At 43.3% G+C, this 14,757-nt stretch overlaps 2 protein-coding genes across 2 annotated transcripts; both read right to left on the reverse strand.

Annotated features, from left to right (window-relative positions):
* Nucleotides 1-5,649: 5,649 nt before the first annotated feature.
* LOC135624959 (BTB/POZ domain-containing protein At1g67900-like) lies at nucleotides 5,650-8,761 on the reverse strand. The gene is made up of 4 exons (XM_065129118.1): nucleotides 8,032-8,761; nucleotides 7,819-7,888; nucleotides 6,465-7,679; nucleotides 5,650-6,387 (listed from the first exon to the last, which is right to left on the reverse strand). The coding sequence occupies exons 1-4, from the start codon at nucleotides 8,088-8,090 to the stop codon at nucleotides 5,872-5,874; spliced, it is 1,860 nt and encodes a 619-aa protein (XP_064985190.1). The 5' UTR covers nucleotides 8,091-8,761; the 3' UTR covers nucleotides 5,650-5,871.
* A 1,179-nt stretch (nucleotides 8,762-9,940) lies between these two features.
* On the reverse strand, nucleotides 9,941-14,405 carry LOC135624960 (vacuolar protein sorting-associated protein 20 homolog 2-like). The gene is made up of 6 exons (XM_065129119.1): nucleotides 14,122-14,405; nucleotides 13,006-13,158; nucleotides 12,718-12,870; nucleotides 11,149-11,232; nucleotides 10,356-10,569; nucleotides 9,941-10,245 (listed from the first exon to the last, which is right to left on the reverse strand). Exons 1-6 carry the CDS (start codon nucleotides 14,221-14,223, stop codon nucleotides 10,220-10,222), a joined length of 732 nt encoding a protein of 243 aa, XP_064985191.1. The 5' UTR covers nucleotides 14,224-14,405; the 3' UTR covers nucleotides 9,941-10,219.
* Nucleotides 14,406-14,757: the final 352 nt, after the last annotated feature.

Here is a 14,757-nt window from a genome sequence, read left to right on the forward strand (position 1 = left end):
GTTCCAGCAAATGTCCCTTGGCATCAACAAGAAATCCAAAGAACAAACATGCCGAATTGGTTAGCTATCTAACTTTCTTCAATACGAGTTGAGTATGGACCGGTGAAACCCAGGAATAAATCTTCCTGATAACTACGAATCTTAGGGAAATGGGTTAGGCTTGCATGAAACCCATCCAGAGTGTTTGCTTTGGCATATTGTTGCAGAAACAGAGGACTTTGGTTAGATTCCCACATGCACTGTCGATGGAGGTAGCACTACATGGGACCGAAGAAGAAGGAGAAAGGCGTGGATCACACGGTTGCTGGAAACTGATTCCTTCTTGAAAGGTAAACTTTTCCTGTGTTCTTGTGTTCTTCATTTTGGGTTTGTGCTTCACGGACATGTTCTCCCTCTGCATCTGCTGCACTACCAGTCCTGTCTACTTTACTAGGCTTTGGCTGCCTTGCATCGACCATGCAATGGCAGCGTCTGTGTTTGAATGCCTGCTCTTCTTAGTACAACTCGGTGGGGCTTAAGGCCTGATCAATGGCCTGCAGCCGCCGCGATGTCTAGGCCTTTTAGCCATCGTTTGTTTAACGATGGCTTAAGCCCACTTCCGATGTAGGACTAAATCAGACGCAATTGCTTGTTTATTCTAATATGATAGTTTTGCGATACAAAGACGATTTCGGGTTGGGCTTTCGAAGGTCATTAGGTCTCCACCAGTTTCGTGATAAACTTAGCTGATTGGTAATGACGACTTTGATGCAAAATGCGCCCTCAAAGTTTCTCGCATGAATGAATGAAGGACATGAAACAATCATTTCATAGGGATCTTCCACTCTCTCTCGTCCTCTGGCCCCCTCTGCTTTTGCTTTGTTCTGTCATTGCCTTTGCCTTTTTCTTCGCCATTGCCATTTGTATTTTTGAATTGGCTACCCTCCCCACCTCGTTGTTCTTGTTTTCCTCTGGTTTTCTCCAGCATTAAGACCTCACCTAAACTTCAACCCAACTAGAGTTCTTCTTGTTAAGTGGATCTGCAGAGACAAAGGAAGCCCACTGCCTCCTATTCGATCTTATATACTGTTCACATGCATCCGCAGCACATCTGCGTGACACAAATCTGCTCCAGCAAATCTTGACTGCTACCCGTCACCAAGATGTGCATTTACTTGTTACCAAGATGAACAGTTCGACAAGTGCAACCATCACCAATTCAAATCTGTATGTCTTTGCAAACTGTGATCCCACTTATTTTTGGCTGCTTGTTGCAGAGGACGTCTCCATTGAAAGCTCAGTTGTAACACACCGATCATGCAAGTAAGCTTTTGGCAAATCTTCTTTTCCCTCTGGTAGAATAAGAAAAAGGTCTTCTCACTCTTTAAACCTCATATGGCGAATGCGCGGTAGCGTAGACATTGGGATGTCATGTCACTAGCACAGCCTGACACTTGATCTTGAACCCATCAAGCTGAGGAACACGACGACATTAGTCGTAATTCAAGTGATAGCTCGACGATCTTGCAAAATTCTCGTTTAACCCAATAGTTATTGTAGTTCTCTTTTATATATATATATATATATATATATATATATATATATATATATATAGTTCCAATTACGTTAACTCAATTGGATATTTTTTGAATCCTTGGAATCATTTATTATATTTTGGACCCATTAACATAAAGATCAGAAGGGGGTTTTTGTAGTGCGAGAAGTTCTCGATTTAGTTTTTGTAGGATCGAACTCACTCGTACATTTAAGATTGATTCGATTGGCTGACGCATCGAACAATAAGATTGCGTTGTAGTAAAATACTAAAGATATTTAACATCGAACAGATGATGTCTACGTGATACGGTTGGCTGTTGTCTCCTTCTACAACCTGTTGTCTTGGAGCTAGAGACGCCAGAAACAGGAGGCGTCGAAGGATGCAGATTGTGATGAGATCTCCCTCATTAGCGTCGTAGTCTGCGATTAATCGTCCTCCATGTGGATGGTGGAGGAGTAGAGGCCGAAAACTGCGGTAGCTGCCGTTGGGCCTTCAGACACGTGAAGTGTGTCCCATTTGTCCGCTCCGATGGCGGCCATGATCCATCCCACGCCCGCATGCTGAGTGAGGCCGACCGATGAAAGGAGCATGGTGTGGCATGCTCAACCACAGCCGTGGCTTTCCTTCGCATGGCGGTGGCCAAAGAGAAAGAGGGATCTCATGGGTCCAGGTTTGAACTTTTGGCAGTGGTGTGAGATGGAAGGAGTTGGAGGTGCCGGCCGTCGAGATGTTGTCGGAGTGCTGTCTCATCCTCTGCGTCCCATGTCAATGGGGTTTGACACTGAGGGCGACTTGCCACTGAAACAAATGCGTGATTGCCTCGATGGTGAGGGAGGTGGGGCCTGTAAGAGTTGAAGGTACTTGTTAATGGCTGCTTGCATGGACTTGATGATGAGCCATCATGATGGTCAAATGTATCATATGTAGGTCAACTATATACATATATATATAATATTTTTTGAAAAAAAATTCTCATAAAATATTTATTTTTTTCGTAAAAGATGATTTTACCCTTGTATCCTTCATCCTGTGGACTCTTAGGCGATGAGGGTCTTCGTCAAAAGAAAATGAAGATCTCGGATCCATCGTTCATCGCCTATGAGCCCTTGAATAATGGGATCATCTTTATTGTGTTATCGAAGGAGGGAAGCGTCCGAAGAAGACAAAGGCTTTGGACCCACCTAAATCTATTGTTATACATCGTTGGATCTCCTCCTCCATCATCTCCCCCATTGCCCAAAGCCTTATGCATGAAGACAATGAACAAAGATGTGTAAGTAAAATCATCTTTTATGAAAAAAAATATATATTACATGATTTTTTTTTAAAATATGGGTGATTTACAAGAATTTTTCTAAACTAAAGCCTTTTTTCAAAAAATTATTATTATTATTATATATATATATATATATATATATATATATATATATATATATATATATAATGCATATATATTTGTTGTTTTCTGAAGGAAGCTTAATGAAAAGATTGAATGCACATCACCGGTCAGCAGAAGCCACACCAGCCTTCAATATAAACATAATTATTGCTTGGCAAAAGAAGGCCAAACATTGTTTTCCTTCACCCAAAGTGGAGAAGCTTTAAGGAAAGCAGCTCACCTTCACATGCTGTGATTCCCTGCCATCCATGGAAGGAAGGAAGGATGGAGCAACTTCTCGAATAATTTCGATGCTTTTCTTGACCCAGCCATTCCATCAGAAGCTGTCCATCGCCTTCGCCCACCTCATCCCGTCTCTCTCTCCAATCTCCTCTCGGCTTTCCCTGTGCTCTGCCGTAGGGTTTCCGCTGTGCGTGCGTGTGTGTTGTCTGAGGACCCACGAGCTGCCCCCTCGCAGTTAGGTCCCGTCATGTAATGCAGTCATGGCGGTGTCTGCTAAAGACAACGCCATCAACCCCCCCTCGCATTTATGCGCGCTGCAGTACGTGATACCACATGATATTAGGGTGAGGGGGGAAGGGGGAAGGGGGAAGGGAAGGACGCAAACGACAACCGCAGTTGGCTTTGACGTTGGACTGTCATACCTAATAGAACACCGAAAGCCACGGGATCGAGTGGTCACTTGCCATGCATCTCTCCCAACGCATGCTGTACTGTGGGAGGTGAGTGTGCCAGCTCCGTGTGGTGGAGGCGGCCGGCGACCGGATCTGGGAAATGGGGCCGGCCACGAGGGGTGTGAAGTGGATGTGTGACGAGGATTATGACAGTGGCAAGCAACTCGTGGATTTGGATGTTGGAAGTGTTTGCCGAGCTGCATCCTTGTTTTGGATCTTCTGAGAAGTGTTAATTATTTGATCGGATGATTGCACACAGTTAAATCTCTGGGTGGCATTCAAGATCAAGTCATGGCACTCCCTCCATGCATGCATGTAGTCTCTCTGTCGCTCTTCATGCTGATCACTGTCCATCACCATAGGGTGGGATTTCCAATTAGTCTACACGCTGAGGTTGGTCCACTGTCATGGCTAAACCCCTGATACACTTGGAAAAGAGGTGGCTTTTGCAGTGAGACAGTAAAATGATGAGTGACAAAGGCCTAATAAAGGTGGCATGAGTAGTAGAAAGAAGGTTTGGTGAGGTTGTTGAATACAGGTTTTTTTCTTCTTCTTCTTCTTGTTTGTCCTCACTCTTTGTGATCAACAAGATAAGGTTTGGAGTCGCATGCAAAGCACCTGGTACCAGCTTTTTGGTAAGAAAAAGATAATGAGGAGTGAGGTGTTGGGTTTTGATTAGTGTGCAGTGATCTATAGGGTTTGATTTGTGGAAGGTGGCAGGCCTGGAGAAGCCACTCGAGGATGGTGATGCTTGAGGTGGTCACTGGAGGAGGGGGAAGAGGATGACCTTTTTGGAGGTGTGGGGAACAGTGTGTTGGCTGGTCGCTTGGGTGGCTAACACTGATAGCAACACCCAGCAATCCATCAAATACAAATGTAGCTGCATCAGTCCCCACAGCACCACTGGATTTATTGGCTGAATTCATGTCAGATATCAGCATGACACAGCAAGAACACATGAAGTTTCACCACAGCTTCATGATTGCAACTCTGATTTCTTTTTCTCTTTTTTTTTTTTTTCTTTTTTGTTTGCTTAGTGAGCTTGCACATAGGAATGAGGTTGACATGTCTCATCCGGAACAACTACATGTTCTCTGTTGCTTGGACTGATGCATATGATACATTGCAAGTTGAGCAGCAATACTTTTCTTAGCATGTCCTATGATGGGTCTGGACCACCTTACTCCGTTTGCCAATCACAGGTGTCCATCAGCTTGAGAAGGTAAGCTGTTGTCTAAGATAGGACGATGGAGTTGCCTTCCAAGGAATGGAAGTTGATCTGCAGCCGGTAGGTAATGTTGTCAATAGGATGGAAAGATGATCGATCAGATTGTATCAATACATCTGATCATATGTTCTTTTAAGTGAATATGAATAGCTTGGTGCTTTGTTTTATTTCAATATGTCAAAAACCATCAAGTAGCTCCCATGTTTGATGCATAAGATGAAGATGAGTAGGATTACAAAGATAATCTCATAAGTCATTTGCATTTCTCAAGCAAAGGAGGAGGTAGGCCCATAACAATGCAAATTAAGTTAATGAAATATATCTACTTGATCAATCATGAGATCGTTTCCTTTCACAATGAAGGAAAAGTCTTCTTAATTCAACTAGGCAGGTGTATTAGTGAGTAGGACGAGGGAGTGATTGCGAGAGAGAGAGAGAGAGAGAGAGGCTTCAGCAGCAAGTCATACAAACACATCTGTTTACTAAACTTGGTGTATATGATGGATGCCCACAAATGCACCAAAGTCACCGTGCCAATCCGACATTTGACTTGAGCGGCTGGGGTGAACAAGATCCTTCTGAAGACCTCGATGGCATATGCCAGAAAAACTGGTTCCATAATTCGAGGAAAAACTAGTTGAAGTATGGTTGTAGCAGATATCACCAAGCAATCTTTTCTACCGACATCCGCAGGGGAGAGGTTTGACAAGAGTTCATCCACAGTTCTCTTCAAAGAACTGCATCACCTTAAGATGGCAAACACAACAAGTAGTGGAGAGAAAAAACAATTACGATAAGAACGATCTCTGTATAAGCGAATCACATCTAATTAAGCTTTTATTTGACTATGCCATAAGGAGAGCCTCCATCTTTTGGCCTTAATCTACATGTTCTTCCTTGGCTCACGGTGCACAGAGTGGGCAGCAAAAGCCAGCTCCTGTGGAGTGGCCTCAAGAAAGAGAACTCAGAGATAAATATAGGACGTTTCAATTACGATTTCTCTGCATGAAATCGATAGCGCAAGTTATTTCGATTAATTCCTCTCGCTTGCACTTCTGTTCATGGCCAGCAGTTTGCTGATGATCCTCTTTGGTTTCTTAGGAAGGGAGCACAAGGCTTTGAACCTCGAAGAAGCGCTCCTCATGAGCGCATCGCGCGGAATCAAGTCATCGTCCATGTCGTTGTCCTCCTCCTCCGCGAGCTTCGTCTTGAGCGTTGCGAGCTTCGTGGCGGGGCACTTCAATCTGGAGATGCTCCAGCCGTCTTCTAATGGGGTAGCAGTGCCGATGTGGTGAAGCTTGAGTGCGTCCCTGTCTTCCCCTCTTGCTGTGGTTTTAGCCAGCAGTGCCTTGATGTTGCTGGGCAGCTCAGTCACCTGGCCGCCGGACATGGCGGCTCGGGAATGCTCGAAGAAGAGGACCTGCACGACCACCCTCAGAGGAAGTAGCTCGTTCTGCGCGGCGTGCATGCAGGCTTCCACGGAGAGTTTCTTGCAATCCAGGATTCGACACAGTTGCTTCCTCGCGTTCTTGTCGAGCTCTGGGTGTACCTGAAGACGACCAAACCCAGGTTTAGGATCATGAAAACAGAGATGATGAATCGCGATGTTGCGCAAAGATCGGTTACCCTGAGGTAGATGTCGATGACTCTGTAGAGATCATCATGGTCGAGCCTGGCAAAGTCTGGAACAGCTTCCGCGATTGCAATTAGCTTCTTCATGGGCAAGTTCTCGTCTCTGGCAATCTCTTGGAGGTAACCATCAATTAGCTTGGCCACTCTCAGCTTGGAGCTGTGGGAGGCGGAGGACGACCTGCGGCTGTTCTCCTGTACCTCGAATTCCACGTTCTCGGAAGATCGAGACCTCCTCCTCTCACAACGAAGCATCTCTCTGGGTGGACTGGTTGCTGGGCTCTGTCCTTGAAGCAGGAACTCCTCCAACATGGCCATCACTATATCGACGTCATACAGCGTACCAGTCGAATTTGAGTCGAGTGGAATCAGAAGACCATCAACCGATGCCTCCTCCAGTTGCAGTCCGATTCGCCTGGCCAAGTCCATCTTCGATGATGTCGAAGCGTGGAGTATGTTGGCGGCCTTGAGAAGCTTGAGCAGAAAACTACATGAAACAGAGCCCTTTTCGGTGGGGAGTAAGCTCACTATCTTCTCCATTAGCAGCCTGTGCTTCACGGGGGCTTCTGTAGGAGACTCTGACAAGGAGTCATCGGCTTCCAGTTCATTCTGTTGGCCATTTCTGGACATATTTGGCAGCCACTTGCGAGCGTAGATCCGTAGTGCCTCCCCGATGAGCTTGTTGGGAACGATGCCGGCGGATTTCACCGCCACCATGACCCTCCAGTAGTGGTCTATTCCTAGTTCACTGATGTCCCCGGCCCACCAGTTCTTGGTCGCTGCCTTCCGGCTGTGGCTTGACGTGACCGCCTGCGTCGGGCTGGCGATAATGGCAGTGGCAATGGCATCGATGCAGCGGCCGGTGATGCCCAGTTCTTCGCACAGAGGAGAATAGTTCCTCGTGCTCTGCAGCGTCACCAGCGTGTCCTTCCATCGGCGGAGGATGCAAGACTTGAAGAAGAGCTCGAGCTTGCCGACGAGGTTCCCACGGTCAGCGTCGTCGCTCATCTGGAGGTACTCGGCGGCGCAACGGACGGGCACGATGTTGAGGGAGCTGAGAGTGATGGTGATGCCATAGCAGAACTTTGCACAGACCTCGAAGGCCTCGGCGCCGCCGGGAAGGTCCGGAAGTAAGATGACTGTGTGCTCGGAGGTATCCTTCAGTGAAGAGCAGAGCTTCTGCAGGCGCAGGCATTTAGACAGGAGGGGAAACTACAAACACAAACAACCAAACAAGGTAAGTGAATTAGGAAGAGATGATGGAAGAGAAAAAGTATCGATTGCAAGAACTGCCAAAGTATCAGAAACACTGATGAATTCTGCCAAAGTATTAGAACAAGTAGAGGTCTACCTTGTGCAGCTGATACAAGCTGTTATACACCTGGATTTGGAGGTCAGTTGAGACTTCTGACGAAACAGACCTGCCAATTAGAACACAAGAAATAAGAATTCAGAGTCTGATGACATAAAAAGCATCAAAAACTCCTAATAGTTTGCATCTATCACATCGAAGTGTTATAAACTACTCATGCAATCCATTCAGAACAAGTTTCAAAAGCCTCACCTTATGGCTTCCGTGGTGAAGAAGGTATCTGGGCGGTTTCCAAGCTTCATGAACTTCATCTTTGGCAGCTTAGTACATCACCTGAACCAGCAACTAATGAAACACCACAGCCAGATTCCTATACGCTTCCTCCCCAGAGATGGAAGACAAGTTGATTCATCCACTCACACTCTTTGTTTCTCTGGGCATTCTTCTTGGTGGCAAATAGAGATTTAAGAAGAGTGGTTGGGTGGAAAGCAAACAGGGGTCAGAATCCAAGGAGCCTAGAGAAGAATGGAATGCTGTGGTATTGCTGGGGTCTGGAGGATTTTATGGAGGGAATTAATAAATGCAAATGGTTGACAGGCAGGGGGATCAACAGTGATGCTCTAAGGAAATATGAAGCACAGCTTCAGTCTATTTTGAAGAAATCAAACAGTCAAGATACTGTAATTTGACCTGAGTCAATTTCTAGGGTCTGCAAGGATAAATTGGATGCATGCGAAAGGATATGCATCATGGTCTGAAGTGCAACTATCATTTTCAAGCTTTTCTCCAGTGGAACGCTCCCAAATTCATGGGACTTGTATTCTGCTAAGCAATGGTCACCAGATGTTGACTCGGAGGATATTTATCTGTGGTCACAAGTTACTCTGTCTTTTGACTTCTAACCTGATGATCCTCTTCCATCTGCATCTAGCAATTAGAAGAGAAGAGAGCCTCGGTTATGTGGGGAGGGAGAGAATGATGAAGTGGTTTTTTGCTTTTGTTCTGCAATATGCCCATGTTGCTCCCCTCTAGTGCAAGTTTCTAGTTTCATAAAGATGTCGATAATATTGAAATGCATAGTCCTCAAATAAATAACAGGAGTAGTAGAACCTTGCCATTATAAGACCGTCATTGGTCCTTCCTTTGATGTCTTCAGCTTTCTTCTCTCTTTCCAACTTGAACTGTAAAAGGAGATTCATATTCTCGGAATGAGATCAGCATGCTTGACATGATAAACGATGACTAACAAAATAATCAAATGATTCTGTGGCTACTAAGCGGGTAATTTTTTTGACTGACGCTTGAGAAAACCAGATGAGAAGTAAGCTGCAGGAGCTCATGCCAATCTTGCCTGTCTGAATGGATGAAGTGTTAAAAATCGGAGCCCGCACGCTTAACATGGACAGCGTGACCCCACAACCCATCATTGCCATGGAAATTTCTTCTCAGCTTCCCACGAAGAACCAAGGCAAAAGGAGGGGCTCCTTCGGTGACCATTTTCTACGCAACAGTGTACCTTTGTACCTCCTTTTTTTCTTCTGGCACTTAAGGGGGACAGCTGCTGTTAGTCGAGGTCTCTTCTCCCTTAATCAAGCCCTGTTTGGAGGCCACAAATGGTCCACATTAGCTGAGGAGACGGTGAAGTAAACAAGATCCGTAAACCAAGCATAATACCTGACTGTAACCACGCACCAACAAGACTGGTGACTCCGTATCTGTGATTTGGTAGCTGATCGATCACATGCATACTACATGAAGCTTCATAAATTTGGATTGGCCTCCGTCAGGAGGCTGCAGAGCCGGCATGGTTTGTACCAACGTGCAGCAGGAACTTGAATGCGAGGCCTCAGGCCTCATAAATTGAGCTCAACGCAACAGTACTAACCTGCATCACCCAGACCACAGCCATATCAAATGTATCAATCTTCGAAGGAAGGATCGACCTTTGAATGGCTGGATTCCAGGCTACATGCTAAGACAGATACATCCCTTCTCATTTGTTCAATAGTCTCGGTATCAGTTGAGACAATTGAAATAATTAATTACTCAGCTCTAAAACTGGGAACAAAAAACCTTTAAGCACCAAACTTTGAAGTATGGAACTCAAATTAAGCACGTTCATTTGAAAAGCCAAATATGAGAATATAATTATCAAGTAGACTGAAGACCCTGCAAGTGGATATTTATCATCCTATTTAAGAGCAAACTTATATAAGTTGAGTTTTTGTACACCAAAAGAATCAAAGAAGCTTTTGACGGTAGAAACATATGTTTTCCACTCTAAATTGTAAGTTCAATAACTTGGAACTAAAATATAGACATGCATGAAGAGGAAGATTGTAAACAAGGAAGAAAAAAATAACAGCCTTAATATTACAAATTTCTGCGATCACCCATTTATTATGCAATTCTGAACACCCATTAAAGTTCACTTGCAAAATCATGCAGGTAGTGGCTCCTCCAGAACTGCAATTTCAAAAAGCATATATACAGTCAGTAAGGTAATGAAACAGCTTCAAGAATCATGATTTCTTTATATATGTAGGGGCTTAAGGCTAAGCAGGCAAAAGAGAAACCTTTTGTTTTCCTTTGAGTTCCAGTTGAGATGTCTTCAGCAGCACCATCACTCAGAACTGGTGCACCAGATGGTACATCAGGAAGATTGAGAAGTTCATCCTCTTCGCTCTGAGCTTGAGACTCTGCTTCTGGCTGTACCTCAGGAGTCCTTTTAGTTTCTTGTGCAGATGACACTGATTGGGCAGGAACTGTTGGCATGGATTGAAGGGTAATCTGCCAGAACGCTTATAATCAGCAGCATACTTGCAAATAACATTAAAAAAAGTGGGGATAGGTTTGTTACATTTCCAGAAGAGACACAATCTCAACGACATTACTACAACTTGATTAAAGTTGGTCACCGATTTCATTAAAAAGAAATTTAACTACAATTTAGTGCCGACTCTACCATTGTGTGAAAAAGTCAATTTGTTATCTTGCTTGTTTATCAAAGTTAAGCTACCACTTTTGGTCCCTCAAGCAGAAAATGAAGGGGAATTGTCATGTTCGATACCTGTTCTACTAAAACTTGATTAAAGTTGGTCACCGATTTCATTAAAAAGAAATTTAACTACAATTTAGTGCCGACTCTACCATTGTGTGAAAAAGTCAATTTGTTATCTTGCTTGTTTATCAAAGTTAAGCTACCACTTTTGGTCCCTCAAGCAGAAAATGAAGGGGAATTGTCATGTTCGATACCTGTTCTACTAAATGAACTCTGACTTGAATAATTGAACAGAATAAATAAAAAATACAAGTATTTCATTACGAGCAAGCTTAAAACAACTTATTGAAGAAATTAAAAAAACTTGCCTCAGTTTCCAAATTCTCAAATTCTGCCAAAACTTCTTCCTCGTCTTCAGCAGATAGGCGATCTCCCAAGATTGCATTCATTTCCTTAAACAAGGGCAAAGAAGCAATCAATAACTTTAAAAGGAGAGTTAGCAATAAAAATCAATTTTAGATTGACAGAATGGGATGTTTGACAAAGAGATCAGTCTAGCCTACTTATCTCCTAACAGATGACAGTTCCCGAAGTTACAAAAAGGAAACAGAAAAGAATTTTACAAATTATCACAAAGAAGATAACATAGTCCCATAATAGGAGAAGTTTAAATTTCAGCAGGTGAACAAAATTGGCATGATCAAGGCAAAAAAAGTTTTGTTTAAGCTCGTTTCTGCTTGAAGAATTTTACAATTTTTCAATTTATGATGGGTCAAGATTATATTCAACTTCAGTAAATGTTTAAACTAAATTTTGTATTCCACCCTTGCTATTCTAGTCCCAATCTTTTGCAATTCTATAACTAAATCTTGAGGATGGCCACAGTAATTTAGGACTTGAACAATCTTACTAGCAGTGCTGTAATGTGGAGTTAGTTTTTTTTATCAAGAGTGACAGAGGTGGTTTAACAGCCTTGTCAGAACATCAACAGGTGACCTTTGAGAAAGATTCACCACATGGATATCCATCCAGGCCTGCCATGTACTGAGAGATTCCTGCTGAAGATATTAACAGCAAGTTTTTTATGCATGAGGAGCTTCTGTTGAAGATCTAAAAGAGAAACTTATGAATCACAGGCCTAACAGCTGTCTTAAGTCGAAATTGATCATAACCCCTGTCCCCTAGTATAAAAATCTGATAATCAACCTGTCGAAGCTGCTAAATGCAGAGACAAAAGACTGAACCAAACTACTAAATGAAATAACTAACTCAAATTGGAGGAAATAACATGGAAGAGATACAGAAATTTAATGAGATAACTAATCCAAGATACAGTTTTTTAGTATTAATTAGGAAGGTTTGAACTTCCACGAAGCAAAATCCAGAATTTCATACAAACCCATATAGAAAAGCTACTACAATTATTAACAAACAAGGCCCTAATAGAAAATTAGGACTTTCAAATTCCAAATCACTAATTTATTATTAAAATATCATTCCTAACCAGCAAGGAATTTGAACTTACAATAATCAGCAGTATTTTGAAAAAATAAAATAATATGTAACATCTCTATAACCACTTCCCAACCCATCTCTCTGATCACCAACTATCCCAGATTTCCATCTTTTTACAGCACTGACTATTGCAATTAAGCTCATCAATTCCCTTGGCAGTTTTTGGTTCTAGCCTAACTATACCAAAGAAATTGGGTTTATGTTGAGCTTAAAGCACATGGTAGAGTGTTTCTGTCAGCCTCAAATAACTAATTGACATATGACATAAGTTTCACAACGCAACCTTGTATCTGGTTATTGTCAGCCATTTACCAGCCTGATTGCATTATTCTATCTTAAATGGAAGTTAAGTTGTAAATGGTTTGTTTGCAAGCAGCAATGATTGAACGAAACCAAAAAAAAAAGATCAACTGAAGTCTCACTTCTTGATAAGCCTTTGCCTCAGCAGAGTCGTCCATCAGCTTTTGAACATCTTCCAGACTAATCTCATTTTGAATAGCTTTCATTGCATCACTTCCTGCCTTCAAGCTATCAAATACAGCTTTCTGCTTGCTCGCCAGTTCAATATCTGCCAACTAAAAGAAAAATATCACTGCCAGTATCACACAACCCTTGGAGAAGATAGCCATACTTACATCTCTGTTAGAGTACTTAAAAATGAAAGAATATTGCACGCAGAATAAGATGTACCACACTACTACTTTACATACTTGTTGTTCGACGTTTATAAGCCAAGCGTCAACTTTTTTCAATAGCTCTTCTTGTGTTTTCTTCTTCTTAAGCGCAATCAATGCCCGATCTTTCCTCTTCTCCCGAATCAGATCCCTTGCAGCTTGCTTTTCAGCTTCAATCACGGCCTCAAGCTAAAAAGTAACAGAAAAGGCAGAAATGAAGCTCATAATCCATGAAACAATTAGACCCTTTTTCTTCAGAAAAGCAAAAAAAGGGACTTTCATTCAGTACTTATCTTCATGCTCACTGAAGATTAACACAAATTTAAATACAAAGACCTGATCAAAAGTTCACTGAATACAAAGCATTGTATGGAGCTCTAGAGTAGTTTCAACCACGATCTCAAATACTAGTTGTCACAATGTGTTCTAACCGGTATTCATCGGTCAAACCAAGGACCAGTAACGCATCAGTATACTGCCTGATGTACCAAAATATCATACCGGTCCGGTGGATGACATTTACTGTCAGTAACAGACGGAGAGACTATACCAACCAGTATTTTACTGGTTTGACCAAGGACTAGTATGATGATACCGAGCATATGGGTCAGTACAGCAGACCAATATGATTGATAGAAACCAGTATCATCCTGAGATTTTAATCCTTAGTTTCAACCATAGCAGTAGGTTCACCCATGAAGAAACAATCCACATTTTTGCTCAAGCAAGAGATGTAATTTAACCAAGAATCATAGAACAATCCACAATATCAATGCCTATATTTTGGGTTATGTTCTTGTTTCCGGTAATAGAACACAGTTGTTGGTTCTCCAATTTGCAGTTGTCATCTGTTCTCCCATGTCTCTTATTATATAGCCTGAATGCCTATTTTCGTATCCTTTTTCTTGCCGGTCCCAAAAGAAACCAGACGAGAAAATGAATTAGCTCCTACAATGAACATGCAAAATCTGCATAGTTCATCAGAAAAGACTCAAGCAAGGACGCGATAGAATCATCAACCAGACTCGCACGAAGCGAGGATGCCGACGACGATCGACGTTCTCTTCCTCGGTTGGATCAGGAAACTCGTACAAAAAAAGGGGGAAAATGACAGGAAAAAACCGCAGCTTCGGGGGCTAGGAGGGAGCCAACCTGTTGCTGGTACTGGGCGAGCTTGCGGCGCTGGGTCTTAAGGGAGAGGATGGCGCGATCCACCTCCGTGATCTTGGGCTTCTTCACGAATATGTTCCCCATCGACCTCCTCGTGCCACCGCTCGCCTCCCGATCGAGGGAAGGAAGGCGCCGGCCGAGATGCGACGATACCTCTCGACAAGAAAGGGGGCGAAGAGGACGCAGAGAAATAGGAGAGCCAGGCGGGGTTAGGGTTGGGCCGATCGGGGAGAACGGTCGGCTTTGGGTCTCCGGTCGAAGGTGAACTGTCTGTGTGTTTGCGGCCCGAGCGTTTAACCAAACCGAGCCGAAGTTTTCGGTGGCGTGGGTTGGCGCCGCAGACCTGGCCAGAGGCGCCGGGAGGGTCGCCTATGTGGTCTTGGTTCGGACTCTAGTTTGTTGAACCACAGTAGGCCCCAACCGGGGTGGGGCCGGGTAGAGTGGCGAGCGCTTCCCGTCCCGTTCTATTCCCCATCCCACCAAATTCCACAACGCGGGGGCGGGAATTCCCGTCGCGGTAGAAATTATGTGGTTATCCCTGTTCTTCTAATTAAGTCATTTTTTTATTTTTAAAAATAAAATTAATTAATAATATCAAATATATAATAAAATTTTCAT

Source organism: Musa acuminata, chromosome BXJ2-10 (genome assembly GCF_036884655.1).
Source record: "Musa acuminata AAA Group cultivar baxijiao chromosome BXJ2-10, Cavendish_Baxijiao_AAA, whole genome shotgun sequence".
NCBI classification, from domain to species: Eukaryota; Viridiplantae; Streptophyta; class Magnoliopsida; order Zingiberales; family Musaceae; genus Musa; species Musa acuminata.